The sequence below is a fragment of the Hakea prostrata genome, chromosome 4 (assembly GCF_041222555.1).
Source record: "Hakea prostrata isolate BN-2017 chromosome 4, UWA_Hpros_2, whole genome shotgun sequence".
Taxonomy (NCBI): Eukaryota; Viridiplantae; Streptophyta; class Magnoliopsida; order Proteales; family Proteaceae; genus Hakea; species Hakea prostrata.
The window spans coordinates 9,539,969-9,567,406 of NC_142603.1; the positions used below are offsets into that span (position 1 = coordinate 9,539,969).

A 27,438-nucleotide genomic window follows, 5' to 3' on the forward strand; every position below is an offset into this window, starting at 1 on the left:
GCTTTGAAAAAATCGTTCGAGGTGGTATGACCATGTTCAATGAAGATCTATAAATACACGTCTCCGTAGTCTTCTGTTGTCATCCTTATACAAATTTGAAGATAGGAGGAGCTCATCAGCATTGATCAGGACCACATTGAGCAGCAGGTGATGCATCGATATGTGAGAAGACTTCATAGATCCAAGGTGGCGACAAACATGCTTGGTTTGTTATCCATTACCATTTGATCACACAACAAAAGACAAAAGACAGTGTGGGTCCAAAAGCATTTAAACTTAAAAGGCGCCTAACAACATCAAATGAGAATGAGAAGGATGTACGTTTGTAGCTGATGACAATTGACAACATACAAAAATATGTGAGCAACAGCGGAACCGACTCCATTCTCTGGATCTATTCTCTCTAAAAGATAAGGAAGGCGTGAGTCTTCTTTATCCTTCACTAAATATAATCTCATCCATCTGTAAAACCAGTTTCGTATTAAGGATTTCTCAGATTCCAGCTTGCTCCACCGTCTTGTGTAAAATTAGATATGGAATCCTCTGGCTTAGGTAGGGGTGTGAATAATGAAAAATTACTTTGGTATTTGCATCGAGATCCGTTTAATGGAATTATTCGATTAAATTACTTATTTGGATTTATTTTTCTCATTCTTATAAGTTTTACTTGAGATATGTGACAATTTTAATAGATTTTCTACTAAAATAACTATCAAAGTTTACTGAATTTTAAATTTCAAACTTAGCCTCATAAAATGGTAAAGATGTGGACAAGTAGCAAATATATATATCTATATAGTCATTTATATATATATATATTATATATATAATATCGATATATATATATATATTAAACCCTCGACATTAAATTTGATCTATCCGATTCGAATCCGATCTGTTTACACCCCCTACTCCTTGGAGTCTACCTTTGTGATAAGTAGACCCTTCTTAATGGACAATAGTGTTGGTAGAAGATTTAATGTCGAGGGGAGGCTAAGTATTGAATTTTCACATAAAATACAATAACTTTTCTACCTGTTATATTTATCATTAAAAATTTCTCCAGTTTTTTTTTATTTTTTTGGTAAAAAAAATTTCTCCAGTTAAGGGGGTCAAAAAGTGATAAATCATACAAAATGAGAGAAGGTACAAAAAAGGAGAACAAGTGGGGAATTTTTCAATATATTGGGTGACCAAGTATTAATATTTTACACATGAAAAAAAGATTGGAAGGAAAATTTAACAAAAAAAAGGGAGTGAAAATTTTCATAAAATTCAACTTAGAGTAAGTAATAGAACTTAGTAAAATTATTTTTCCCATAGATTTTATCTTCCGTTGGCACAAAGAAAACTGAGAAAACTGACAAAAGTATAAGAGAGCTCAATGAGGGTGGATGAAGAGATTCTTTCTTCACACAGGTTGGTATTTTATACAGAATCAGGTGGAGGGAAACCCCGAGTTCAAAGTCCGACCCAAACCGGAATCTTCTACTAACCGCCACAACTCACTATCTGCACTAGCAGAGAAAAATGGGCCCAGGAACGGAGGAGCGTCTCTACTGGTCTTACGTTGACCAAACGATTAAATTGGCAACGGCTCTTTCTTTAAATTTCGAATTTGAAACGGAAGAGAGTAAGAAAGAAAGCAAGTCACAAGGGTGCCCAGGAAGTGCAGGCCTTCTTAGTTATTTCTTCTTTCTTCCTTCAATCGTCAATCGTCAATCGCAAGCATTCTCAGCGAAAAGGGTCGTCTTCTACTGCATCAATTTCATCAAGGTCTCTCACCCTTCCTCCTTTCAATTCCATTCTAACTTTATTTTTTTTTGTTTCTTTGCTGTTTCCTTGTTCTATTTTCTTGAAAATGTACTCTCGTTTCGTCTATTGAGTCTTCACTGATCGTTTTTTTCAGAACCCTCAAAGGAATTGTTTCTTATTTCTCGTGTTTCTTGATTCTTCCGGATCTCATAGATCTTCAAAGTTTCTTTGTCGTTACCATTTTAACACCTTACCCAATTTCTTTTGCAGGTTTTCTCTCTGAATAGTTGCTAAGATGAATGACCTTATGACAAAATCCTTCCTCAGTTACGTGGAACTGAAGAAACAAGCACTGAAGGATCTTGAAGCCGGGCCTGACATTGAGATGGGGCAGCTTGCCCCTACAGACGAACAGAATCTGGCCCCATTTTTTGAAGAGGTTGGTGCAATCAAGGTTGAGATGGAAGAGATTACTAATCTCCTCCTTGACCTTCAAGGCTTAAACGAAGAGGCAAAATCGACTCACAGCGCTAAAGTACTTCGAGGGCTCAAAGACAGGATGGATTCAGATATGTTGACTGTTCTTCGCAAGGCTAAAATCATTAAAGCTCGACTAGAATCTCTCGATCAGTCCAACAAAGCTAATCGCAGCATATCAGCCGCATATGGAGAGGGAAGCCCGATTGATCGAACAAGGATCTCAGTCACTAACGGTTTGAGAACGAAACTGAAAGAGATGATGAACGATTTTCAATGGTTGAGAGAACAGATAGCTTCAGATCGCAGGGAAGGCCTAAAGGAGGAGTACTTCAATGCCACCGGTGAGGTTCCCACCGAGGAGGTGATCGAGAAGATGATGTCAGGGAGTCATCAAGTCCAGGTTGTGGAAGGAAAGACAGAACTGAATCTGGAGAATCAAGAGAGGCAGGAGGCTTTGAAGCAGCTTCAGAAAAGCTTGACAGAGCTTCATCATATCTTCCTCGATATGGCTGTTATGGTTGAGAAACAGGGTGAGCAGATGAACGACATAGAACAAAATGTAGTCAGTGCAGGTGATTTCGTCAATACTGGCACGAAGAAACTCATTGATGCTGACAAGATGAAGAGAAAGAAAAGATGGTTATACTTGATTTGGGCTTTTCTGCTAGTTACAGTTTTGGTGTGCCTCATTATATCTCTCTGTTCTTGAGGAAACAGAGTTTTTACATGTTTGCTGGTCTTTTCATTTTAAGGCCATTTTTTTGACTTGCAGTGAGAGATTTTTTTTCTGTAGATACATCCAATAGTTGCGGTGTGCCGTGATTTTTCTTTTTGGCTTTAAATGCCAACTATGTTTCTATAGTTTTTTCCATCAACTAATGGAGATTTGCTCTAATGGCCTAATGGAATTATGAGCAGATTTAGACATGTAAATAGGACTTTCATGTGGTTTTTGCAGCCCAAATTTGTGTTTAAAAAATGTTGGTAAAAGTACCATAGATCCATCTGATTGTGTATGAAATCTTTCCTTCTTTTGTTTTGTGAAGATTCATTTGAGAGAGAGTTTGAAGTCCTATGACTAACCTATTTGCTGCCAAGCAGCAACTATTGAAGCAATTCCTAAAGTGGAGGGGATTAATATGTAATTTTAAAATATAAAGAGAATTTTGTGGGATTTCATAGATAATTATTTATTTCTCTAAATTAATGCTTGAGATAATTATTTGATTATGTAATTAATTAATTAAAATAACTGTTCTTTTCCTTTTAGGTTTTGCAGGTTTTGCTTCCCTCTTATTTGAAAGACTAGGACTAATTAAAATCCAAGGCAAACAAGGAAGGGAGAGTAAGAAACTCTAGCTTGTTTTGGGCCTGTTTGATTACATGAATTCAAGAGATTTCAAATCTCTAGATTTGGTGGGCTCAGCAGGTCTGTTGGGCCAGATTTAGACTCAACCCAGCTGGGCCCAGTCTGTGGCTCGTTCACATCCACGGTGGCTCGTTCACATCCACGGTAAACGCTTCACTGACATCCTTGTTGGGAGTGTGGATCATATATCGGGTGCTTCTCCGACCGCCTTACAATCACAAATTATGCGAGGCCCACAAGTAAAAAATTACAAAAAATATTATAAAAAAAAAATCCACCACCCTAACCATGTGGGTCCCCTCGTGCTCAACAGCCAAGAACTCCCTTATTGGGGTTTTTTTTTTGGTAGAAAATCCTTGGTGGGTTTGACTTTAGATCCTTTGAGCATTTGTCATTTTGTGAATTTATCTCCAAAAAAATCTGTAGTGGGAACGACATGACATGGCTATTCTCTGTTTCCTTTGCTTTCTGTGGAATTGCGGATTATGTAGCTATGGCTCTCTTGCACAGTTATATCTTCGGAAGTCTTAGTGCCCACACGTTATGGAACGTCTCCTCCTGGCTCCTGCAAACAAGTTCCCTGTGGATTCGAAATCTCAAACTCTGCTGCTCTTAGAAACATGTTCAGACATGAAGGAGCTGAAGCAAATCCATGCCCATATGTTCAAGACAGGGCTCGTTCTGGACACCATTCCTATCAGTAGACTCTTATCATTATGTGCCACTTCGCCTTCTAAGGACCTCAACTATGCCCAACTTGGTGTTTCAAGGAATCCAGAGACCCAATACCTTCATGTGGAATGCCATGGTCAGAGGTTACTCCAACAGCAGTGACCCTGAAGAAGCCCTCCTTCTCTACCACCATATGCTTCACTCTTCTGTGCCGCCCAATGACTACACCTTCCCCTTCTTGCTCAAAGCTTGCACTGCTCTCTCAGCTTTGGAAGAAACCCAACAAATCCATGCGCAGATCCTCAAGACAGGCTTCGGCTTTCAGGCTTATGCCGTCAATGCTCTGATTCACGTTTATGCCAAGAACGGCTGTCTTGATTCCGCCCATCGCCTATTCAATAGTTTGACTCAACAAGACATCGTCTCTTGGAACTCCATGGTTGATGGGTACGCCAAGAGTGGTGATATGGAGATGGCCCGTGAGCTGTTTGAACAAATGCCTGTAAAGAATGTCATCTCCTGGACGTGCATCATCTCCGCATGCATTGATGCTGGTCTGTTCAAGGAAGCCTTGCATCTCTTCCAACAAATGCAGAATGCAGGTGTGGAACCAGATAATGTTGTGCTGGCTAGCATGCTATCTGCTTGTGCACACACTGGGGCTTTGGATCAGGGCAGATGGATTCATGCTTACATTAACAAAAAACGAATGCAGATTGACACAGTCCTAGGTTGTACTCTCATAGACATGTATGCCAAGTGTGGTGATGTGGAGGAAGCACTGAGTGTTTTTAGAAACATTGAAAACAGAGGAGTCCCTACATGGACGGCCATAATATCTGGATTGGCAATTCATGGCCGGGGAAGAGATGCCATCGACCTTTTTGAGAAGATGAAGAGGGCAGGAATGAAGCCCAATGCAATCACTTTTACTGGAGCTTTGACTGCTTGTAGTTATGCAGGCTTCGTGGATGAGGGGATATTAATTTTCAACAGCATGGAGACAGTTTATAATGAGGCCCCATCAATAGAGCATTATGGGTGCATTGTCGATCTTCTTGGCAGAGCTGGGATGCTGAAGGAAGCCGAAGAGTTGGTAATGACAATGCCCATGAAACCAAATGCTGCCATTTGGGGGGCACTACTCAAAGCCTGCCATATCCATGAAAACTTTGAGTTGGCCAAGCAAATCGGCAAGATCCTACTTGACGTGGATCCTAGACATGGTGGCCGATACATTCACTTGGCAAATATTTTTGCTACGACAGGTGAATGGGATCAAGCTGTAAAAGTGAGAAGGCTGATGAAAGACAGGGGAGTCATAAAACTCCCAGGCTGCAGTTCAGTCAGCTTGAATGGTGTTGTCCATGAATTTTTAGCAGGGGATCGGTCTCACCCACAAGCAAAAGATATTTATCTCATGTGGAGCAGAATTGCAGAGAGACTCAAACAAGAAGGATATATCACTGCAACTAGAGATTCACTGCTTGATCTGGGGGAGGAGGAGAAAGAAACAGCAATCCATCAGCACAGTGAGAAGTTAGCCATTGCATTTGGTTTCATTAGTACCGAACCAGGAACAGTGATTCGGGTAACTAAGAACCTCAGGGTGTGTGAAGATTGTCATACAGTGGCAAAACTCATCTCTAAAATTTATTCTCGAGAGATTGTCATGCGAGATAGGACTCGCTTCCACATTTTCAGAGATGGAAACTGTTCTTGTAAGGATTACTGGTGAAATAGACAAGGAAAGATTGATACCTTATTAATTAATTACCTGATATTATGATTACATAAAACAAAATCAAGCGAGGTACTTCAACATGTGCAACCATTTTCTTAGTTTAGATCTTTGCGTTTTGCATCTCAAGCTAAAATAGTTTTGCTTCAACTGATGCTAAGTTCCTGCTCTGCCACCCATGACTGTTCAGGTTCAAGTTGAACAGTTCCAATCTGCAGGTGGGATGTAAAACCATATTAATTACAAGAAGAATTCACCAGACCATTGTATCAAATTATAATTGGCCTAATAAGAAAGAACCATTGCATTCTATAGTTCAGTGGGCATGCCACCTCCTGGATGGATGATTTCACCAATTTCCCTCTGGGTCAAGGACTCAAGGGAGATCGAAACTCCAACCAAGAAAATATGGTAAAAACACAATGAAATATCTTGTGCCCATAATGGTGGAAAAGGAAAAGCAGGCAATTCAGGAAACAAAGGAAATCATCAGATGATTTGGTACCTTTGCATTTTCAACACACACAAAATCCTTGTAGCAGTGTTCCATCGTTAAATGAGGGTTCCACAAAACACAATCTGACCAACTGCACAGAAAACAGAAGTGTACAAAAAGAATAAGATACATGATTGTTCCTCCATTTTCCTTTCAGGAAAACATTAAATGTTGAAAATGGCAAGAACATTATGGGTTGTATTCATGTACTTGGTATTCTTAAGGGTAATTGTTTCTCCCAATCCATTGTTCAGTTCTAGCTGACTAGGAGCGTTGAGGTACACACAATCTACAAATCCTGGAAAAGTAATCACATCCCTGAATTGCGGGGAAAAAAAGAGTCAGAATTTAGGAAGTAACAAAATGTATGCTGCTCATACTTCATATTAAAACAGAAGTTGGTGCCTCTAAAATGAGTTCTTTATCCGTCAAAATGGTAACTTCCTTTATAAAGTATGTAAGTTGTACAGCAGAGGGAAGATCTCAGTTAAGGAGATGTCAGAACATGATATTTCAAAAACAATGGAAATAACTAAATAATATAGAGGAAATAAATGTGAATCCATCTTCTAGGAAGTAGTAACACAAGTATCTCTAAACTGTTTTAATTTAGTTCCTTATTGAAGTAATCATAAATGGTACTTAGATTTAGTTCCACCTTTACATTAGTTATACCACAAATTTCTTATTCAATAGATGTTTTTGAAATAGAAATGCATGAAGATACTGTTATGTGTTGAACTACCACATAGAAAGTATATACGCATTTAGTCACAAATTAATGGAAAAGGTTACCTCCCAAGCTCAACTGGCCAAGCATTACTGTAATTGATCAGCACAGACAGATAAAAAAAGACAATTTTAACTGCTGCATGGATAAGAGATCCCCATGACTAATGACATGTCAAGTTTATAGGCACCTTCCCAAAAACATTTCCAGCTGCAAAAATGACCTTTAACATGTTGACTTTTCAGGGAATTTTTCAAGGCTTTATTTACTTTCTGATGATGGGCTGATTGGTACTTCTATGAGTTGTTATGCACTGAGGGGCAGGCCTTGGCACAACCGTCGGTGGACCACAGTTGTAGCCTGAAGTCAAGGTATCGAAGCAGCCTCTAAGCAAAAAATGTTGGGGTAAGGCTGCATCACATCACCACCCTTCCCCCCCCCCCCCAACCAAAAAATACTGCTTGTGCAGAAGCCTTTGGCACTGGGTTTGCCCTTTCCTGTCATGCACACTGAGTCCCTTCAGTTTATTTATTATTTTTTTAAGGAATTATTATGGACTATGATTAATAATTGAGATGTTTCTATTGCAAGGTAACAAGTAAATTCAGCCATAAGTGTTTTCTGAATTGTATAAAATTTGATCAATGCAGATTTACCCAACAACCTTTTACTGAACAATGGGGCATGCATTTATTAGAGAAAACTGTACAGGTACGACGAAGAGAATACAAACCTATCCTCAATGCTCTCCAAAGGATTTTTAGGGTCTGGATCCTTGTTCAATGTTTTGCAACCCTTGAGAGATTTTACTGATGCCCCTGTTACGGATCCCTGTACAATAATTGGAAACATTCAATCAAGTACCATTGAGAATTCTACATATGCATCATGAATCACTTATTTGTATAACAAAACAATCCAGCGACTAAGACAAAACAAAAAGGCTACAAAGGCCTAAATGATCCAATCTGATTTATATCCGTATATCTATCTTGGATCTGAAGATATATATCTGTGCTAAAGTCAGATCCAGATATAGGTTAGTAGTCTTTTTCACATTTTCCCCAAACAATGGAATGAAGCAAAACTATCAAGATCCAACCCATATCCAATTGATATTTTTGACAGTATAAGTTACAGTCGATGTGCATTAGCTAGTATGGGTTACATTGGATCTGGATGCAGACACTGAATAGCTTAACATAGATCAGAATCTAGATTTGGATCTGCATTAAACTGATCCATATTCAACCTGATTCATGCCTTAAAACAAAAAACATGAATTTAGCATCTCCCTCTGGCCCCCTATTAGCACCTCGGAATGAAATTAAGAGTCTTACACTGAAGTAAGTGTGCAATGCAGTATTAAATGAGAAGGGCTTAGAATCTGTATTTTTTATTGTCAGCTCTGTTGAAAGGCTCTTTGGGTTCAACCTGACCTGCAAAGGAATTGAAATTGCAAACCATAAAGATAAAAACTCTAAGTTAGGTTTCAGAGTAGAACAAACAATAAACAAAATTAGAGTAAGTACTGAATTCATGTAAATACTGACCGTGTATAGAGCCTGGAAACTGAAATCCCACATAGAACGACTGTAAGGAGCATCCCTTAGTTCCAGAGTTATGATGGGATTTCCATCCGCATTGGAAAAATCAACAATAGACCAATTCATGTTCCTTGCAAACCCATGCTGTTACAAAAAATGAATAATACATCAGAATAAAAGGAGTATCACCAGAAATCAAGACAAAAATTAGACATTGATTAAAAACTGAAAACATAGCACCCGAACCAGTTTTCCAGATGCAAAAACCAGGATCAACCAATTCTTTGCTAAAGAAAATCAGCATTGGCAAATTGTAGAACAATAATTTAAGTTCTCTATCATTATAACCATAAGAGATCATTAAAAAATAGTTTATCCAACAAAGGGAAGGACAATCTTTCCCAGAGATGCATGCTTTCATCTGGTAGGAATCTGCGATATCATGAAAGGTGCAAACTAACCCCTACTATATCACATCACTACAAGAAAAAAGGGAATTAGTGACGTTTAATTAGTGGTGGTTTGTGATGAACCGCCACTAACAATATATACTTAGTGGCGGTTTATAATAACCACCACTAATAATATATACTTAGTGGCAGTTTATAACAAACCGCCACTAATTATTAAAAACCTACCACCCCACCCCGATGCGGATGGAAGAATGTGAAAGTAACACGCATTTAGTGGCGGTTTTTGAAAACCGTCAGTATTTATAAGTATATTAGTGGTGTTTTGTGTATTAACGCCACCAAATATCCTTAACCTATGGCGGTTTTAGGAAACCTACGGTGTATTCCCGAAAAATATACCGCCGGCTTTTCCCAGACTCCTCCCACCCAACCCCGCGCGGCCGCGCCTATTTTTCACTTCCGATTTTGGAAGACGAAGAGTTGAAAACCTCATTCTCGAGCTCACTCTCGTTCTCTCTCCTGCGTCTCTCGAGCTCGCTCTCTCTCAATCCTAGGGATTTTGGAAGAATTTCAAAGAGGATGAATGTGGTTTTGAGGTTTTGAGGATTTTTCTAGAGTCAGAATCGTCAAATGCTCGAACTTCTGAGACGACTGAAGCTTCAGGTAAGTTGGAATCGCTTTCACCACTTGTAACATCAGTATCTCAAGATCTGGATTCCAAGTCCTTAAGCTATTTTCAGTTTCGATTTTCATGTTCAGCAGTAGTTGTGAAATAGGATTCCCGGGTTCTTGCATCGCCAGCCTCTCCCACCATTTCGCTTGCAATGAAGCTCATCCTCAGGTACAATGCGCAACTTAGCCTCCTCATTTTCTTCCCCCCAAGACGAATTCATCCTGTAATGTGCTTCGCAGATATTCTGTGGCCTTAATCTCGGCTTTCTCTGACGCCCTCTACATTTTCTTTTCTGTTTTATTTTATTTTATTTTATTTTATTTTTTATTATTAATAATATTATGTTTGCTCATAAACGTAAACTTGTTTATGGAATGCAGAATCAGATTTTGCAATTCCTCGCTGCTTGTCGTTGTGATTTGTTTTGGTTGAGTTGAACAGGTAAAATCAATTTCCTCTCCCACCCAACCGTGGAGGTTCTTTTCTTAGAGGCCTTCTTTGTTAATGCTATAATTTCTGAATTTGCAAAACTTAAGTTTCTAAGTAAGGTTTATGTGAATTTGATTGCGCTCCCACCCAACCATGGAAGTTATTTTCTTAGAGACCTTTTTCCCTTATTGTAACGAAATGTGGTGCATTGTCAAATATGAATTTTCTCCTTGTGATTGGTTCAATAAAATAGGATCCTGTGCCATTTTTCCAATCCAGAGTTGTGATGAACTGAAGCTTCTTACAGCACTTGGAATGTTACTAACTATAATTCCTGGAAGCATTCTGACCCGCATGGCTATATAAATAAGGACTAGCACTGATACATATTATGACTTTTTGATAGCTCTCATTTAGATATGTTATAGTTACCAAGTCGTTTAGCTGTTTGGTGCCATGTGATAACTACAGATTTTTTGTTCAAAGATGATCTTGAACAATGTTCCGGATTCCCTGTTCAGAAATGTAGAAAATGTTTTGGGTTTGAATTGTTGTACTATTTCGGTTTATTTATTGGTGATACTTCCGTTCAAAACTTGGATTTATTTCAAATGTTGCTTAGTAGTCTTAGTAGGACAAGTCCAACTGACTGTTTAATTGTCTATCTATTTAGTTGTCTTTCTATTTGTATTCTTTCTATTTAGTTGTCTTTCTATGAAACCATATTATTAAGGGGTGCCATCATGTAGAAGGAGACTTCATGGTAGATTTCATTTTTCCTATAAAGAAAAAGGAAAAGAATGGAGGACAAGACTAAGTTTCATTTCAGTACAATTTGGCCTCAGCCGATTGGTCTTTTAAGCCTAGTTTAATCCTGTCTTCTTTCTTCTCCCCTTCACTCCTTTGATTAATGAATTTTTTTTTTTATTTTTTAAAGATAAATAAATAAATGAATAGAAAATTGAGATCAAATTGATGGTGGAAATATAGGAAACTTTATCATGTTTCCTCTGGATGAATGACACATGTTCATCAACCATATCCAAAGATTGAGGTAATATTTAGAAGGGAAGGAATTGGAATTCTATACGAAGAAGTTACAGAGGAAGAAGGGCAAGGGCAGTGCTGGTGCTGCTTAAGCAAATCATTGTTCCAGGTGTTTCAATTTTGCCCTCTTCGCGTCAGGTTTTCTTGTTATGTTATTCATGCTTAGGAGGATGACATGGTTTTGTTGATCATTAAGCATTACTTCTTTATCTGCGGCTTTGAATGGGACTACTAGAGCCTACTTTGATGGGATGCAGCGAGTTGAACTTTTAAGTGTTTTTCTTGAAACTACAATTCTGGTTTTTTTGTCTATAACAGTTCCTTCAGGCATACTATGGATACACCCACTGTTCTTCATTAGAATTTTGCAGATGAATACTAGGGGAAGCTGGAGGTTGATTGTAATTGGTGGAATCATCATAGGTTCTATCCCTTTGTGCCTGTTCACCCATGTTTGTGCAAATATTTCATGATTTTACTGCCAATTTAACAAGCAACTGGGTAGGAATTGAAGATACCCTTTCGTATACTCTTTTTTGCTTATCAACCTTGAAAATTCTAATCACTTCTCATAGCAAATGTCAACGTGTATATTAAGTTGCATTTGGTGTTGCTCACTTGCGGCAGAGGTTTTTGAATTGCATATATTTTGCTACCGCGTCTAGTTTGTAAGTGCTGTTAAGGATCTCTAATTTGGTTACTATGTCTAGTTTGTAAGTGATGTTAGGGATATCTAATTTGGTTACCATGTCTGCTAATTTGACCCACAATCTGATCTTCAGAAATCAGAAAAAGTACTAAATGGCACTTGTAGATTGAGAATTTTTCTTTAAACCGCTATTTTCTCATGTTTTGCCATTTTCCCACATTTTGCTAATCTTGTATCTTTAAGGCCTCAATATCAATGCAATCAGGAAGAACCACATTAACAGGAGATTCATCATAACCAATAAGTGAAAAAACAGATTTGGCCAAAGAGATGTGCCAATCAAGATGCATGGAAATCTCAAAGAACACTAACCACAATAAAATAAAATTTTAGATTTTCATGTCTTGCCTTGCCACTTCAATCCAAGTTCCACTAATCTTTTAATAATTAACGCTAGTAGGAAATACCACAAAGTCCTATTGATCATAATTTCACATGCCCGAACCATCTAAATCAACTTTCCCTCCTCAAGTCATCTATTGATGCATTAATTCCACTTTTCTGGGCATGGCTTTATCTTTGATTATATCCTTACTGCTCTTGCTGTTCTAGAATCTGGGTTGACTGTTTGTTTGTTCTTTGGTAGCAATGGAATATGCATTTACAGTTTCACGAGGCAAATGTTGAAAATTTTGAAATTTCTACCATTGATAAAAATATCTACTACATCTGGGTTAGTTAATGAAATTGCCTGCATCAATCTTCACTCTTTTGGATTGATCCAATGGCTTGCAGTTTGGGAGCAGTCACTGGTTTGGCTTTCAGATTTGAAATTAGGAGAAGCAGTGATTGGTAAAAAATGTTAGAGCTTAGAAAGGAGGTGGTAGAATATGACAACTTTTTGCTATTGGACATTGAGGAGTACAACAGACTTCCATATAAAATGCTGGTAAAAGATAGAATTTGAACCTAATTCTTTCGTTTGATCTTAAGAGTGGTTTTTTGGCAGCTTAGTTTAAGATCTCAACCTGCTCTGTCTATCAAAGCTGCATATGGGTTTTAGAGTCAAGTTTGGATCAGTTATGAAATTCCAGCACTTGCTCACATTAAAGTTTCCATTCTTCATTGCCTTTCTATTTTAATTTCCTCTCACAGTTCCCAAAGCAAAAACAGGTTAGAGTGCAGGTACCCAGGTTGCAACTTGCAACTCTGTTGATATTTTAACTGAAAGTCATACCCACTAAGGTGTAGTTTCTAGTGTCCAAATGAAGTTGGAAGCTATGGTTTTAACAACTTCAGAAACAGCTTCACTGGTTAGTTGGAGCAGTAATCTTTACCTGCAACTCACTACTAGCAACTTTATTAGAACCATTAGTGGCCATTTCTTGAAATTTCTTGCTACTTTATAGCCTTGCTTTCCTCTCCGTTCCTATTTGCTTTTCTGATTTAGGTTCTTCTGTTTCTTTTGTTCTGCTTATTGTTTGTCTTCACACCTAGCTGGTTTAAGTTGGCAGTTCTCAACTCTGTGTTTAGGACCAATCTAGCCTACTGCAGGTTATGTTATAGGGAAGGGCTGCCTTTTTTATTATTATTATTATAGTATATATAAAATAAATTCCATTCCTTATGTCCTCACTGGAAAATTCTACATGGACCAACCCTCAATAAAATGTTAGAAAAATTATTTTCTTTCCTGTTTTTTGCTGAACCTAATCTTATGGCTTCTGAGGGTGGGACCATTCTTGGAGAACATCTTGGGCAGGACCATTATGACAACAATTTTGAGGGTGGGGCCATTTAGTTACTTTTTTTTAGTATGTGGTTGGATCTTGGGATCTTACCTTTCTTTCTTTTCTATTCTACTACTGTGGCAAGATCCAAATGGGGAAGGGGAGGGGGTGAAAGACAGAGAAAGAGATGAGGGAGGGATGCTGCTGGGTATGGGGAAGGGTGGGTGGAGTTTCTAGGGTTGCCGCAGGGGTGGGGAGGGTTCTTTGTAGGCTGTGATAGGAGGAAAAGGGTGGGGTGGGGGCCATGGGCTAGGAGAGGTGCTGGGGTGGCTGTATTTACTTGGATTAGGTTATAGAGCTGCTGTAGTTGCTGAATTGCTGCTGGAAGATGGAAGAACTTGCTTGTTTTTGAGATCATCTTCTCCAAATCCAGCGGTGGCCCTCACAAGAAGACCATGACTCAATTCCCTCAAGACTCTGTTTCTTTATTCTTTCTATTTATGTATTTGTACTGTCTTAAATAAATAAATGCAAAAACAGGGAAAAATTTTATTAAAAAAATTAAAAGAATTGGTGGCAGTAAAAATAAAACCGCCACTAATTGCATGTTACACGTGTGGTACCGAAAACCGCCACCATTAAATGGCTGCGGCACATTTCGCGGCCGATTCGTGGCGGTTTTTTAAACCGCTACCAAACGAATGGTGGCGGTTTCTAGAACTTTTAGTGGCGGAAAAAACCGCCACTAAAAGCAATTTTTTTGTAGTGCATACAATGATATAGATTCTTAAGTCCACACTATGTTAATAATATCTTCATTATCTAGAGCTATTTATTAATGGCTTTTGCTTTTGGTTTAAGTATCAATACAATCAGAGATGGACACCATAAAAACTTATTTGATTTCATGCCATCATGGAGTGCACACCCACTCAATACTCATGACAGCACATAAAGTCCAATTATTGTAAAACAAGCTAATAAGAGGAATGGATAAATTGATTAGTAGCAAAGACTGGAAAGAGGAAATGGAAGTGATCCACACCTGCTGAATGGGACCAGGTCCGAACTGTGGGAAACAATGTGGCATGCCTCCGCTAATTTCATAAAAATGTGGTTAGTATTGTGAAAAAGAAGACTAGGAAAATAACAGCAATAATGAAAATTCAGCCTTCAAAGTCATCCTGATCAAATGCATCCTACATTGGATTGAAAACCAAAAACCAAAAGGCAGCAAAATAGTTCAAATTTTCATGGTACTCATCAAATAAGCTAAACCTCTTAAGCTGGAGAGCACAGATAGTTGGCAGTTGATATCATGGTCCTCAGTTCAAAAGCCATTAAGTTGAGAGTTATTAGTGCACTTGGTAGTATGTGAGCAACATGAAGAACAAATAACATTCACACACCAGTAGACCACTGAATTCCGTAATTTAGTGGGAAATAAACTCCACACAGACACACAGAGAAAGAATCCATTGGATAGAAAAGAAATCCTTCCTGAACTTGATCATATTTTTTTTTCTTGCTATGGACAAATCAGAGACTACGATCTGAACCCCTCCACCACAGGGAACAAGTCAGAGAATCCAAATTTAATTGTTGTATTACCACAAAACCTTTTATGTTTTCCCCCTACAGTAAGGAAAAGAAAAATCCTCTCTCTGCAACTGAATACCAACTAATCATCCTATGCTTTTTGCAAAATAATTTATCAGATCATCATAGAATACCAAATACTGTATACACTTTATCAATCAGAAGTTCAGACGAACATCATGCACAAATCAAATAAAGACTTAAAGACCATGGAGTACAGTCACATAAAAGGATAAGCTGAAGTGCAGATACCTGATAGGTTTTTTACCATCAAATTTAGCATCTGGCCGAACAAAAAGGAGATCCTTCCCACTTGCAATTTTCCATGATGTGACACAACCACCGAAGAGATAAATATCAGCCTCACTGCAAACAAGAGATTAAGTCAGTTCCTTTTGTGATCATATTGCATGGGTGAGACAATACTGCACAAGACTGATATTTTCCAAATAAGAAAGTGGCCTAATATCTAAATACAGGAAAAATATGTTTGGTAGGTGCTGCATGTTTTTTTATTATTAGATAACATTTGAATTTACAACAAATTGAACACCTTAAGAATCCAAGAATACCCATGGAAGTTCTATCCTATCTAACTTGAAAGTTAGTAATGTGTTACAAAATAAGCATATGGGTTTTCATAAGGAGGAACAGAAGGGATTGAAGAGTCACCCAAACACGTACCAACCATTAGCAGACTTCAGCAAAACCTTCGGTAATTTCCCTTCTCCTTCTGTAAGTTGAACTCCGGGAGAAGATACTTGTTGTTGCGCGCATGAAACAGCGAGCCCTTTAGATCTGCGCAAAAAATCGAGGAGATGTATATCATCAAACACAACAAAAGCATCAAATATTACTGAATAAGGAGAAAGAACAAAAAGCCCTCTTCTTTTTGATAATTTTTCAGCAAATAATAACAGACAAGATACTTAACTAAACCCCTGAAATTAGATTGTCTCTCAAGAAAGTAAGCAGACCCAATATCACATTTCGTCTACGGAATCAACCCAATAAAGGGGAAAAATTGAACATCGAGATACTATCATGGAATCGCGAAGCAATGTGGCGTGTATCTACGAACCGAAAGTTTTGAAAAACCCAGACGGGAAATCAAATTGCAGAAGCAAAGACTCACCTGTTTCGTCGCCTTTGGTGTAAGGAATTCATGGGCAGGACAGAAGACACCATAGAATTCGTTGCCATCTTTAGGTTCTCTGTGGGTGTAACTCTGGTGGTTCGCAGTTTCGGATCTACAGAGCTGAACAGTACAGAGAGTCAGCTTTAGATGGAGAGAGAGCTCCCGCCAATCGCCTTGTGGGTTGTAATCTTTAGTCCTCTCTTCTGATAATAACTAATATTCAATAACAATAAGTTCAAAAGTAATACGCTCATACCAGTAACATGTTCTCACCAGAGAAGAGAGAGGGAAAAAAATGAATTTTTAAGCCCATGTCAACGAATTTTATGGTGGACAATCGAATAATAATCATTCAAAAAAGCTGTCGATCTTTGCAATAGAAATGCTTTCAACCAAAAAAGAAATAAAAATGCTGTACATCTACCTAATGTTCAATTATGAATAATCTTCAAAGTAGTTAATTGATTTTCATACCAAATGACTATTGATTATTTATACTTAATTTCTTATATCCATTGACTAATAATGTTTTAGGTGTTTCAAATATAATATTGGGTGAATTTTGTGTGTTGTTTTTATTTTTTTCATTTTTTCGTTTGGGAGTGGAGAATAGAATAAACCTTCATTGTATATATGAATTATATACAACTTCTTTGTTAATCCTAGGGGAAAAGAGAAGGATTTGCACATTTTATGTGTATAACAATAACAAGTTAGTGGGTTCACTGGGTTGGGACAGAGAGGCAAACTCGATGCCAATGACTTCTATACAAGCATATTCTGATAGTAGTACATGTTTATCTATCTCACATTTACACATCATTCTTTTTTTGACAATAACATAAGAATTCAACCGTGACATTTTCTATTGAATTTCTTTTGCATTTGGGGTTTAGGGTAATAGAAAAAGAAATATTGCGAAAGAAGACATAAGAAGTTTAAGGCATCCTAATTAATTGCATGCATACATCAAGAATTCTCTAAGTGAAAAATGACCAACCACAAAATAAACAGCTACATTTTTGTTCTTATAAATAAGACATCAATTTGTCTAGTAAAGTTTTGATATATATATATATATATATATATTTAAGAGAAAACCAATGATAGAATCTACCCATCGTCCACTTAGGATAGATTCTATAAATTTCTCATGAAAGAGAATTAGTTGATGAAGAATTCACTGAGTGACTGAAAAAAATGTAATAATTAGTCTTTAACTTTAGAAGATGAAGAATTCAACAAAAGTGACTAAAAATAAAAACACCTCATAAGTGGAAGAAAGAGTATTTCCTTTTCCTTTCATTAATTTTTTTAAAAAAATTCTCATTCTTGTTATAAAAAGGGAAAAATGAGTACAAGTGGCATGTGAGAGGAGAGGAGAGGATAGAAATGGTATAATTCTTATTCTCATGAAACATGTGATGCCACGTGCCCTGTCAAATAACTCCAAACCACTCATATTTCATTGTGAAGAATATTCTCTAATTATTCTCAAAATAAGTGAAAGTGTCTCAGAAGATCTGGTGTAATTGAATATATTCTTCAATTCTTTGTCACTTTTATAAAAATCGAAAATTAATTAGTTTTAGTTTAGGTACACGACAATTAAGAAATTGAAACATATTGTTCTAAGAAAAAAATTAGAAAAAAAAAATGTCAGAAGTGGGATTTGAACCCACGCCCTCTCACGAAGACCAGAACTTGAGTCTGGCGCCTTAGACCACTCGGCCATCCTGACTGAATGATATTTATGTTGAAGCAAAAGGCAATAATTACTAATAAGAAAAACATAATGGTGAAAATACCTTTGGCTCAAGATGGTTGTATTCAAATAAAGCAAACGAGGTACACAATTAAAGTATTCAATCTAATAATCAATCACCTAAATTATATTTTCTAGAATAATAATTTTCATTTTATATTAAAATATTTTTATTTCTTGCACTAGTAAACAAATTGGAAGTCAAAGAAATGGAAGGGAGGAAAGTGAAATAATGTAATTGATGAAATAAATTTCTGTAAACTTTATTGTTTTATCACTCAACTCTTCGAATATTTGACGATTGTCTTTTCGTTCACATTTTTCTTTTCCAAAAAATCATAGCCTGATACTCATATAGAGTTAATGTAAAATTTGGTAACTTAGATTTTAATAATCCCCCCCCCCCCTTTCTTGGTTCAAAGATTTGAATAATTTCATACCTCTCCCTATAATCCTCTTTCAAGCACAAATAGGGCAATAATGATGAAGGCATCAAGAAATCGATTGCTTCATTATGTTTATACACAAAACAAATAATAATTATATCAAATTCCCATTATTTATTCGTTCTAAAAACAAAAAAAAACAAGAAGAAACTCTCATTGTTACATGTACAAAATAATTATTACATCAAATTGACAGAATTATGTTAATCTTGTTTGAACACTGAAAGATCAATCTCATCTCTTATTACTTGTTAGATTTAATGAATGGGGCCCTCTTGAGATGGGTAGGTGGAGGCTTAAGCCAACTCCGGCCACCGATCATGCTCATATCCAAGTAAGGTTTTACTTGTTCATCTGTAAGCTTTTTCAACCAATTAACCCTTCTTGTTAAAGTTGCTCCTGGTCCATAATTCTGGTACTCGCTATAGAAGACCGTACTGAAAACACAAAACATAACAATCAAGAGAGAGAGAGAGAGAGAGAGAGAGAGAGAGAGAGAGAGAGAGAGAGAGAGAGAGAGAGAGAGAGATATGTGAGGTTAATTGTCCTTATAGTAGGGTCATATCAGAGTCCAAATCCACGTGGTGGGACCCACTAATGCTTCTCAACTACACAATAGGGGGTGGGACCCACGGAAGGTCAAATCTTTGATACATTTTGTCAATATTCAAAGGTGTGTTTCACTTTGCCCTGTTGTGTGGTTGAGAAACTTAAGGAGAACACATTCTTATTTCTTCTCCCCTAACGAGGAGATAACCCGGATTCTTCATATCATATAAACCTACCTATGAGCGGACGGTTTACCCCAATCATCCCATCCTTGAGGTAGAATAGCATTAGACATTTCAGTCATGGCGAACACCACCCTTGAGTAAGGACCCCATGGCCTTCCTAAGAAGCATTTTCCCACTCCTATCACCCTGCAATGCGAGAATGTGTAACCTGTTCTGCTCTGAAGTTGATTTTCTTTTTTGTGCTGTGACTGCCCCAGTTTCTTCTGACAGGGATTGAATATGAGAGTACTACAAGTCAATGCCAATGAGAATTTATTAGAATGCCCTTTGCTCTCGCACTAAGTCATGAATTCTCGAATTGTGAAACTGTTAGATAGCTAGAGATAGATATTCACCTCAAAGAGAGAAGCAGCGTTTCCAAAGATGAAATCTGTGCCACCTTGGATGAAAGAGGTGTTGTAATAGTGTTTTCCTATATGATCAAAGAGGGTATCTTGATAAGATCGTATCCAACAATTGTAAAACGCTACTCTATCACCTGATACCTTCAATGCCACTGCTCTCTCTCCTTCCCCGTGTGTATTCTGATGATCAGATTAGCATCAATAATAAATAAGTGAGATCCATTGATAGCCCAATAAAGGATTTTGAATGCGAAGAAACAGATATTTGGATACTCTCTCCCTAGAATTGAGATGGTAATACCTCTATTGTGAGATATCGACCCACAAAATCATTGGTCAATATGGTGACAGTAGGAGACTCGTATATGTTGCCAACGGCATTCCCTGTAATTATGGTTTGATTCGCCACTGTTCCACTTAGTGTTACGAAGGGTTTATTCACGATTACTTTTTCTCTGCAAAATAATATTAGAGATCACGACAAGTTTACTTTGAACTTCGTTTTCATGACTAAATCATTAAGGTGAAAGAGATAAACCTGTAGGTTCCTGGTCCAATCCGTATAAAGACATATTCAGAATTACTAAATGGGATAGCATTGATTGCATCTTGTATCTTCACAAAATCGCCTTTTCCAGATTGATCAACTTTGATTCTATAAGCTGTAGACGTATCTCTAGCTTCAATTACACCTGAAGTAGAAAAACAGATTGTGATAACGAAGAGAACAAGAACACAAGCACGAACTTGAATCTCCATTTTCAGCAAAATAATGTTTTCAAGATGATGAATAGATAGTAAATGTAGAAAGTATGTATAAGTAAGAAACGAAGAGAGAAACACCCACAGAATGAAATCTTGAATGGTTATTATTGTTATTTCTATAAGAAAAATAAAAACAAAAAAAAAAAGCCCCCACAGAATGAGAAACCATGAAATCTTTTCTGTTATATTTAAAAGGCTATCATGCACACAAGGTCAACAGAAAATCAAGAACTGGCATGGGCAGTTTTCTTCCGCTCAATCTTTCCAATCATAGCAGAATTGTTTCAATCCTTGACTATAAGAGTTAACTAATTAGTGTATTGGTAAGATAGTTATCATAATAAGTTGTTGGTTAACAGTTTATGCAGTAGTAATGACAATTATCTGATTGGTACTTCTTCAGTGCAGTTTTTGCAGAAAAACAAACAAGCCTAAAGGAAAGAGAGAATGAGAGATGATGAGTAGAAAGCGCCTTGTGTTAGCAAAGCTTGTAAGCGCATACTGATGGGGCCTTGCACTGTACAGGGGTGAGAAGAAGGGTTGAAAACGACTAATCTATATCCACCATTCACTTGGGCAGCCCATTCCCCCATCCCCAACTAGATCTACATCCTCTACAATTCGCCTCCTTACAATTCCATGTAATTAGGGTTTAGGATTGTGACATGTGGCATAATTATCCAACCGTCATAATTAGAACCCAACATTGGGAAAACATTGATTTTCCCCCAACAATTTCTCCACTTTTTTCAATCCTAATTTCCATTGTTAATCGTCTTTCCTCCTCTTTCTTCCATTCAACCATTAATAATGTGAATGATATTGTCTTTACTTGTAAAAATGAAGTTTGTCATTAACAATGTGAATGAACTTGTCTTGACTGGTAAAAATGGAGTTTACAAAGGCTTCATGATCCTCCTCTCTCCTAATGTGATTACCTAATGTGAAGAAAAGAAGAAAGGAATTTAGAAGTTGAGAAAAATTTAGGGATTTCTTATTCGTTTCTAATTAGGAGAGAAAATAGGAGACAATTAGTAGGAGAAGATCAATGTTTCCCTGATATTGGGTTCTAATTATGATTGTTGGATAGTTAGATGCTATAAATGTTATAATCCTAGACTCTAATTGCAGAGAATTGCAAGGAGGTGTATTGTAGAGGGTATGGATCCCCATCCCCCACCCTCTAGGTTGGGCTGCCCATATTAGGCCATGCGTCAGCCCAACCCTGAGGGTGGAGGGTTGGGGGATGGGAGGATGGGCTGCCCGGATGGGGAGGATCTAGACTCGAAAAAGACACGGAGAGTTTGGATCCTATTGTGCTCCCCCTCACACTCTCGATCATATGTTTAGGATAGACCCACGTATGGACCACAAGTGGAGGTCCCTTCTAAACTTATAATGGTAAAATTGTGAAGGGAGCACAATCCTCTACCTATAGGGAAAGAGGATCCGAACTCATTTCAAGAGATGATGTAAGAGGGTCTCTTGAAATGGGTAGGTACAGGCCTAAGCCAACTCCTGCCTTCGATCATGTCCATACTCAAGTAGGGTTTTGTCTCTTCGTCTGAAAGCTTTTTTCACCATTTAACCCTTCCTGTTGAAGCTGCTTCTGGTCCAGAATCCTTATACTCCCCATAGAAGACCATACTAAAAACACAAAACACAATGATGAAGAGAAAGGATACTTAGTTCATGTATATCAATCTATGTTATGTGCCTAATAGGGTTCAATCTGGATATGGACGTTAGATTGTGCCAGCCTAGTGTGAAATAGGATAAAGAGCTTGACTCGTTTTATTCCATGGCTTTTGGTGCACTAATCAAGTACCTAACAATACCTTTCTATGAGTGGAAGAACGACCCCAGTCGTCCCATCCCTTAAGCAGAACAACGTTAGACATGTAAGTCTTGGCAAACACCACCGTTGAGTAAGATCGTCATGGCCTTCCTTGGAGGCAAGTCCCATCTCCTGTGATCTTGCAATCGAGAATGTGAAGTCAGTCTGCTCTGATGAAGATGATTCTCTTCATTGTGCTGTGCTTGTGATTGACCCAGTTCCTTTCAAAAGGGAGTGCAGATGACAATTCTACAAGCAATGCCAATGGAGACTTTTTAGAATGTTTCTTTCTCACTATAAGTGAAATTCTAGAATTTTAAGAGTACTGGAGATATCTCCCTCTAAGAAAGAAGCAGCGTTTACACAGATGAAATCTGTGCCACCTTGGGTCAAGATTACATTCTCGTTTGAAATGTGAAAAGTATTCTATCTAGCAATCTCAAACACTTAAATTATGTTTTTTAGAATAATAATTTTCATTTTACTTTAAAATATTTTCATTTCTTACGCAAGTAAACGAACTGAAAGTCAAAGAAATGGAAGGGAGGAAAGTGAAATACTATACCTGGTAAAAGAAATTTCTGTAAACCTTATTGTTTGAACTACTCAAGCTCTTCAAATATTTGACGATTGTAACTTTTCCAAAAATATCATAGCCTGAAATTCATTTAGAGCTAATGTAAAATTTTGTAACTGAGATTTGAATAAATTTTTTCCCCTTTTTTTCGGTTCAAAGATTTGAATAATTTTATATGTCTCCCTATAACCCTCTGTTTAGTATGACTCATGCTTCACATTGTGTTGAAGATGGACATGGGGTCCCAATAGCCCGTAGAGGGTCCATGTATGTAGCCTCACATTTAGGTGAAAAAGGGTAAAATTCTTGTCTCCTTCTTCCATGTTTTCTTTTCAATTGTGTGTGATTAATCGCTCTAATCCTAACATCTTCTTTCAAGCACAAATAGGGCAATAATGATAAAGGCATCAAGAAATCGATTGCTTCATTATGTTTATACAGAAAATAAATAATAATTATATTGAATTCCCATTATTTATTCGTTCTAAAAAAAAAACAAAAAACCAAAAAAACAAAAAAAAAACAAAAAAACAAAAAACAAAAAAACAAAAAAACAAGAAGAAACTCTCATTGTTACTTATACAAAATAATTATTACATCAAATTGACAGAAGTACGTTATTCTTGTTTGAACACACAAAGATCAATCTCATCTCTCATTACTTGTTGTGTTTGATGAATGGGGGCCTCTTGAGAAGGGTAGGTGGAGGCCTAATCCAACTTCGGCCACCGATCATGCTCATATCCAAGTAGGGTTTTACCTGTTCACTTGTAAGGTTTTTTGACCAATTAACCCTTCCGGTTGAAGTTGCTCCGGGTCCATAATTTTGGTACTCACCATAGAAGACCGTACTGAAAGCATAGAACACAACAATCAAAAGAGAGAGAGAGAGAGAGAGAGAGAGAGAGAGAGAGAGAGAGAGAGAGAGAGATTTTGGGTTGTCCTTATAGTAGGGTCATATCAAAGTCAAAGTCCAAAAATCCATGTGGTGGGACCCACTAATGCTTCTCAACTACAACAGGGGATGGGACCCACTGAAGGTCAAATCTCTGATACATTTTGTCAATATTCAGAGGTGTGTTTCACTTTGCCCTGTTGTGTGGTTGAGAAACGTAAGGAGAACACATTCTTATTTCTTCTCCCCTAACGAGGAGATGGCCTGGATTCTTCATATCATATAAACCTACCTATGAGTGGACGGTTTACTCCAATCGTCCCATCCTTGAGGTAGAATAGCATTAGACATTTCAGTCATGGCGAACACCACCCTTGAGTAAGGACCCCATGGCCTTCCTAAGAAGCATTTTCCCACTCCTATCACCCTGCAATGCGAGAATGTGTAACTTGTCTGCTCTGAACTTGATTCTCTTTTTTGTGCTGTGATTGCCCCAGTTTCTTCCGACAGGGATTGAATATGAGAGTACTACAAGTCAAATGCCAATGAGAATTTATTAGAATGCCCTTTGCTCTCTCACTGAGTCATGAATTCTCGAATTGTGAAACTGTTAGATAGCTAGAGATAGATATTCACCTCAAAGAGAGAAGCAGCATTTCCAAAGATGAAATCTGTGCCACCTTGGATGAAAGAGGTGTTGTAATAGTGATTTCCTATATGATCAAAGAGGGTATCTTGATAAGATCGTATCCAGCAATGGTAAAATGTTGCTCTATCACCTGATACCTTCAATGCCACTGCTCTCTCTCCTTCCCCGTGTGTATTTCGATGATTAGATTAGCATCAATAATAAATAAGTGAGATCCATTGATAGCCCAAGAAAGGATTTTGAATGCGAAGAAACATATATTTGGATACTCTCTCTCCCTAGAATTGAGATGGTAATACCTCTATTGTGAGATATCGAGCCGCAAAATCATTGGCCAATATGGTGACAGTAGGAGACTCGTATATGTTGCCAAAGGCATTCCCTGTAATTATGGTTGTATTCGCCACTATTCCACTTAGTGTTACGAAGGGTTTATTCACAATTACTTTTTCTCTGCAAAATAATATCCAAGATCACGACAAGTTTAATTTGAACTTTCTTTTCATGACTAAATCATTAAGGTGAAAGAGAAAAACCTGTAGGTTCCTGGTTCAATCCGTATGAAGACATATTCAGAATTACTAAATGGGATAGCATTGATTGCATCTTGTATCTTCACAAAATCGCCTTTTCCAGATTGATCGACTTTGATTCCATAAGCTGTGGACGGATCCGGAGCTGTGGACGGATTCGGAGCTGCGGACGGATCCGGAGCTGTGGACGGATTCGGAGCTGCTGACGGATCCGGAGCTTCAGTTACACCAAAAGTTGAAAAACTGATTGTGGTAAAGAAGAGAAGAAGAACACAAGCACTAACTTGAATCTCCATTTTCAACAAAATAATCTTTTCAAGCTGATGAATAGATAATAAATGTAGAAAGTATATATAAGTAAGAAACGATGAGGGAAACAGCCACATAATGAAATCTTGAATAACTTTATTGTTATTTAAAAAACAAAAAGGGAAAAAACACCCACAGAATGAGAAACCATTTTAGTTATAATTAAAAGGCTACCCTGCACAAAAGGTCAACAAAAAATCAAGAACTAGGCCGTTAATTTTCTTCCGCTCAATCTACCCAACCATAGCAGAAATTCTTCGATCCGTGACTATAAGAGTTAACTAACTAGTGTCTTGGTAAGATAGTTATCTAATAAGTTGTTGGTAAATAGTCTATGCAGTAGGATAGACAATTATCTGATTGATACTTCTTCAATGCAATTTTGGCAGAAAACAAATTAACAAGCCTAAAGGAAAGAGAGAATGAGAGATGATGAGTAGAAAGCGCCTTGTGTTAGCAAAGCTTGTAAGAGTGAATACTGATGGGGACTTGCATTGTATGTGGGTGAGAAGAAGGGTTGAAAAGGACTAATCCAAATCCAAATCCTCTCCACTTGGGCAGCCCGTTCCTCCATCCTAGGCCAACTGGATTACATCCTCTACAATTCGCCTGCCTGCAATTCCATGTAATTAGCGTTTAGGATTGTGACATGTGGCATATAATTATCCAACAGTCATAATTAAAACCCAATATTAGGAAAATATTGATTTTCCCCCTTACAATTTCTCCACTTTTTTCACTCCTAATTTCCACTGTTACTCTGTCTTTCCTCTTTCTTCTCCATTCAGCCATTATATTCTTATTCAAGTTCTTCAATCTCTTTCACTCTCTCTTCAATTCAGTCATTAATAATGTGAATGACCTTTTCTTTACTTGTAAAAATGAAGTTTGCCATTAACAATGTGAATGAACTTGTCTTAACCGGTAAAAATGGAGTTTACAAAGGCTTCACGATGGATCCTCCTCTCTCCTAGTGTGATTACCTACTGTGAAGAAACACAAAGGAATTTAGAAGTTGGGAAAAATTTAGGGATTTCTTAGATTTCATTTCTAATTAATTAGGAAAGAAAATAGGAGACAATTAGTTGGAGAAGAACAATGTTTCCCTGATATTGGGCTCTAATTATGATTGTTGGATAATTAGATGCTATATGTCACAATCCTAGACTCTAATTGCTGAGAATTGCAAGGAGGTGTATTGTAAAGGATATATATGGATCCCCATCCCCCACACATGGCCTAATATGCGCAGCCCAACCCTTAGGGTGGAGGGTGGGGGGATGGGAGGACAGGCTGCCTGGATGGAGAGGATCTAGACTCAAAAAAGACATGTAGCATCCTGGACTCTATTTTAGTAGAGTTTGGATCCTATTGTGCTCCCCCTCACACGCTCAATCATATGTTTAGGAGGGACCCACCCATGGACCACAAGTGGAGTCCCTTCTAAACTCATAATGGTAAAGTTGTGAAGGGAGCACAATCCTCTACCTATAGGGAAAGAGAATCCGAACTCATTTAGAGGGCTTCATGAGCAAGTGATGTAAGTTTAGAAGAAGTTAATCACACTTAATTAGCTTTGTCATTAAGGGAAGGGTGTAGGTTTTGCTTGTCTACCTAAGATGCTTTTGAATTAATTGCACTTTCATTAGCTAAAACCTCACCATTGGTAAACAAGTAATGTGGTGGTATTGGAACCCTTCGGGAGTATAATTATCTTACATAGCCTAAAGGGAACTTCTAGAAAGAAAAAGAAAAGTATAACAGAAAAAACATAGTGCTAGTCTAGTTTATTGTTTTTGTGCCTTCGTTTCTAGGCCTTTTTGTGCTTGATCTTCTTTGCTTTTGCTATGTTCCTTTGTGCCTCATTGGCTTTATAGGTGTTGTGATTCTCCAAAATAAATGCCACTGAAGTGTATATTAATGCATACATATATAAGGTACATTGGAGGGGTACAATAGTTATAACATCAAAGTCACTAATACAAAGTTCATGTAAGACCCGTAGTAACCTTAACATCCCCCCGCAAACTCAAGCTACCATCAATAGGGTTGAATT

The 27,438-nt window shown here is 37.6% G+C and overlaps 3 protein-coding genes, 1 non-coding gene and 2 pseudogenes across 5 annotated transcripts; 2 read left to right on the forward strand and 4 right to left on the reverse strand.

The window, feature by feature from the left end:
* Positions 1-1,633: 1,633 nt before the first annotated feature.
* LOC149017698 (syntaxin-112 pseudogene) lies at positions 1,634-3,214 on the forward strand (annotated as a pseudogene). The gene is made up of 2 exons (XR_016173165.1): positions 1,634-1,776; positions 2,026-3,214. The product of XR_016173165.1 is annotated as a syntaxin-112 pseudogene (transcript).
* Positions 3,215-4,060: 846 nt separating this feature from the next.
* LOC149017699 (Tetratricopeptide repeat (TPR)-like superfamily protein) lies at positions 4,061-6,039 on the forward strand. The gene has a single exon (XM_089152025.1). The coding sequence runs from the start codon at positions 4,257-4,259 to the stop codon at positions 6,012-6,014; it is 1,758 nt and encodes a 585-aa protein (XP_089008151.1). The 5' UTR covers positions 4,061-4,256; the 3' UTR covers positions 6,015-6,039.
* Positions 6,040-6,140: 101 nt separating this feature from the next.
* LOC149017700 (putative glucose-6-phosphate 1-epimerase) lies at positions 6,141-16,635 on the reverse strand. Its single transcript, XM_089152026.1, has 10 exons — positions 16,466-16,635; positions 16,015-16,128; positions 15,583-15,696; positions 14,777-14,828; positions 8,797-8,934; positions 8,584-8,682; positions 7,977-8,074; positions 6,724-6,831; positions 6,523-6,604; positions 6,141-6,229 (listed from the first exon to the last, which is right to left on the reverse strand). The coding sequence occupies exons 1-10, from the start codon at positions 16,531-16,533 to the stop codon at positions 6,164-6,166; spliced, it is 939 nt and encodes a 312-aa protein (XP_089008152.1). The 5' UTR covers positions 16,534-16,635; the 3' UTR covers positions 6,141-6,163.
* On the reverse strand, positions 16,612-20,576 carry LOC149017701 (putative pectinesterase 11; annotated as a pseudogene).
* TRNAL-CAA (transfer RNA leucine (anticodon CAA)) lies at positions 18,126-18,209 on the reverse strand. Its single transcript has one exon. It is a non-coding gene; the product is annotated as a tRNA-Leu (tRNA).
* Positions 20,577-23,654: 3,078 nt separating the features above from the next.
* Positions 23,655-26,007, reverse strand: LOC149017703 (putative pectinesterase 11). Its single transcript, XM_089153068.1, has 6 exons — positions 25,985-26,007; positions 25,077-25,316; positions 24,841-24,993; positions 24,528-24,717; positions 24,184-24,419; positions 23,655-23,847 (listed from the first exon to the last, which is right to left on the reverse strand). Exons 1-6 carry the CDS (start codon positions 26,005-26,007, stop codon positions 23,655-23,657), a joined length of 1,035 nt encoding a protein of 344 aa, XP_089009194.1.
* Between the last annotated feature and the right edge of the window lie 1,431 nt (positions 26,008-27,438).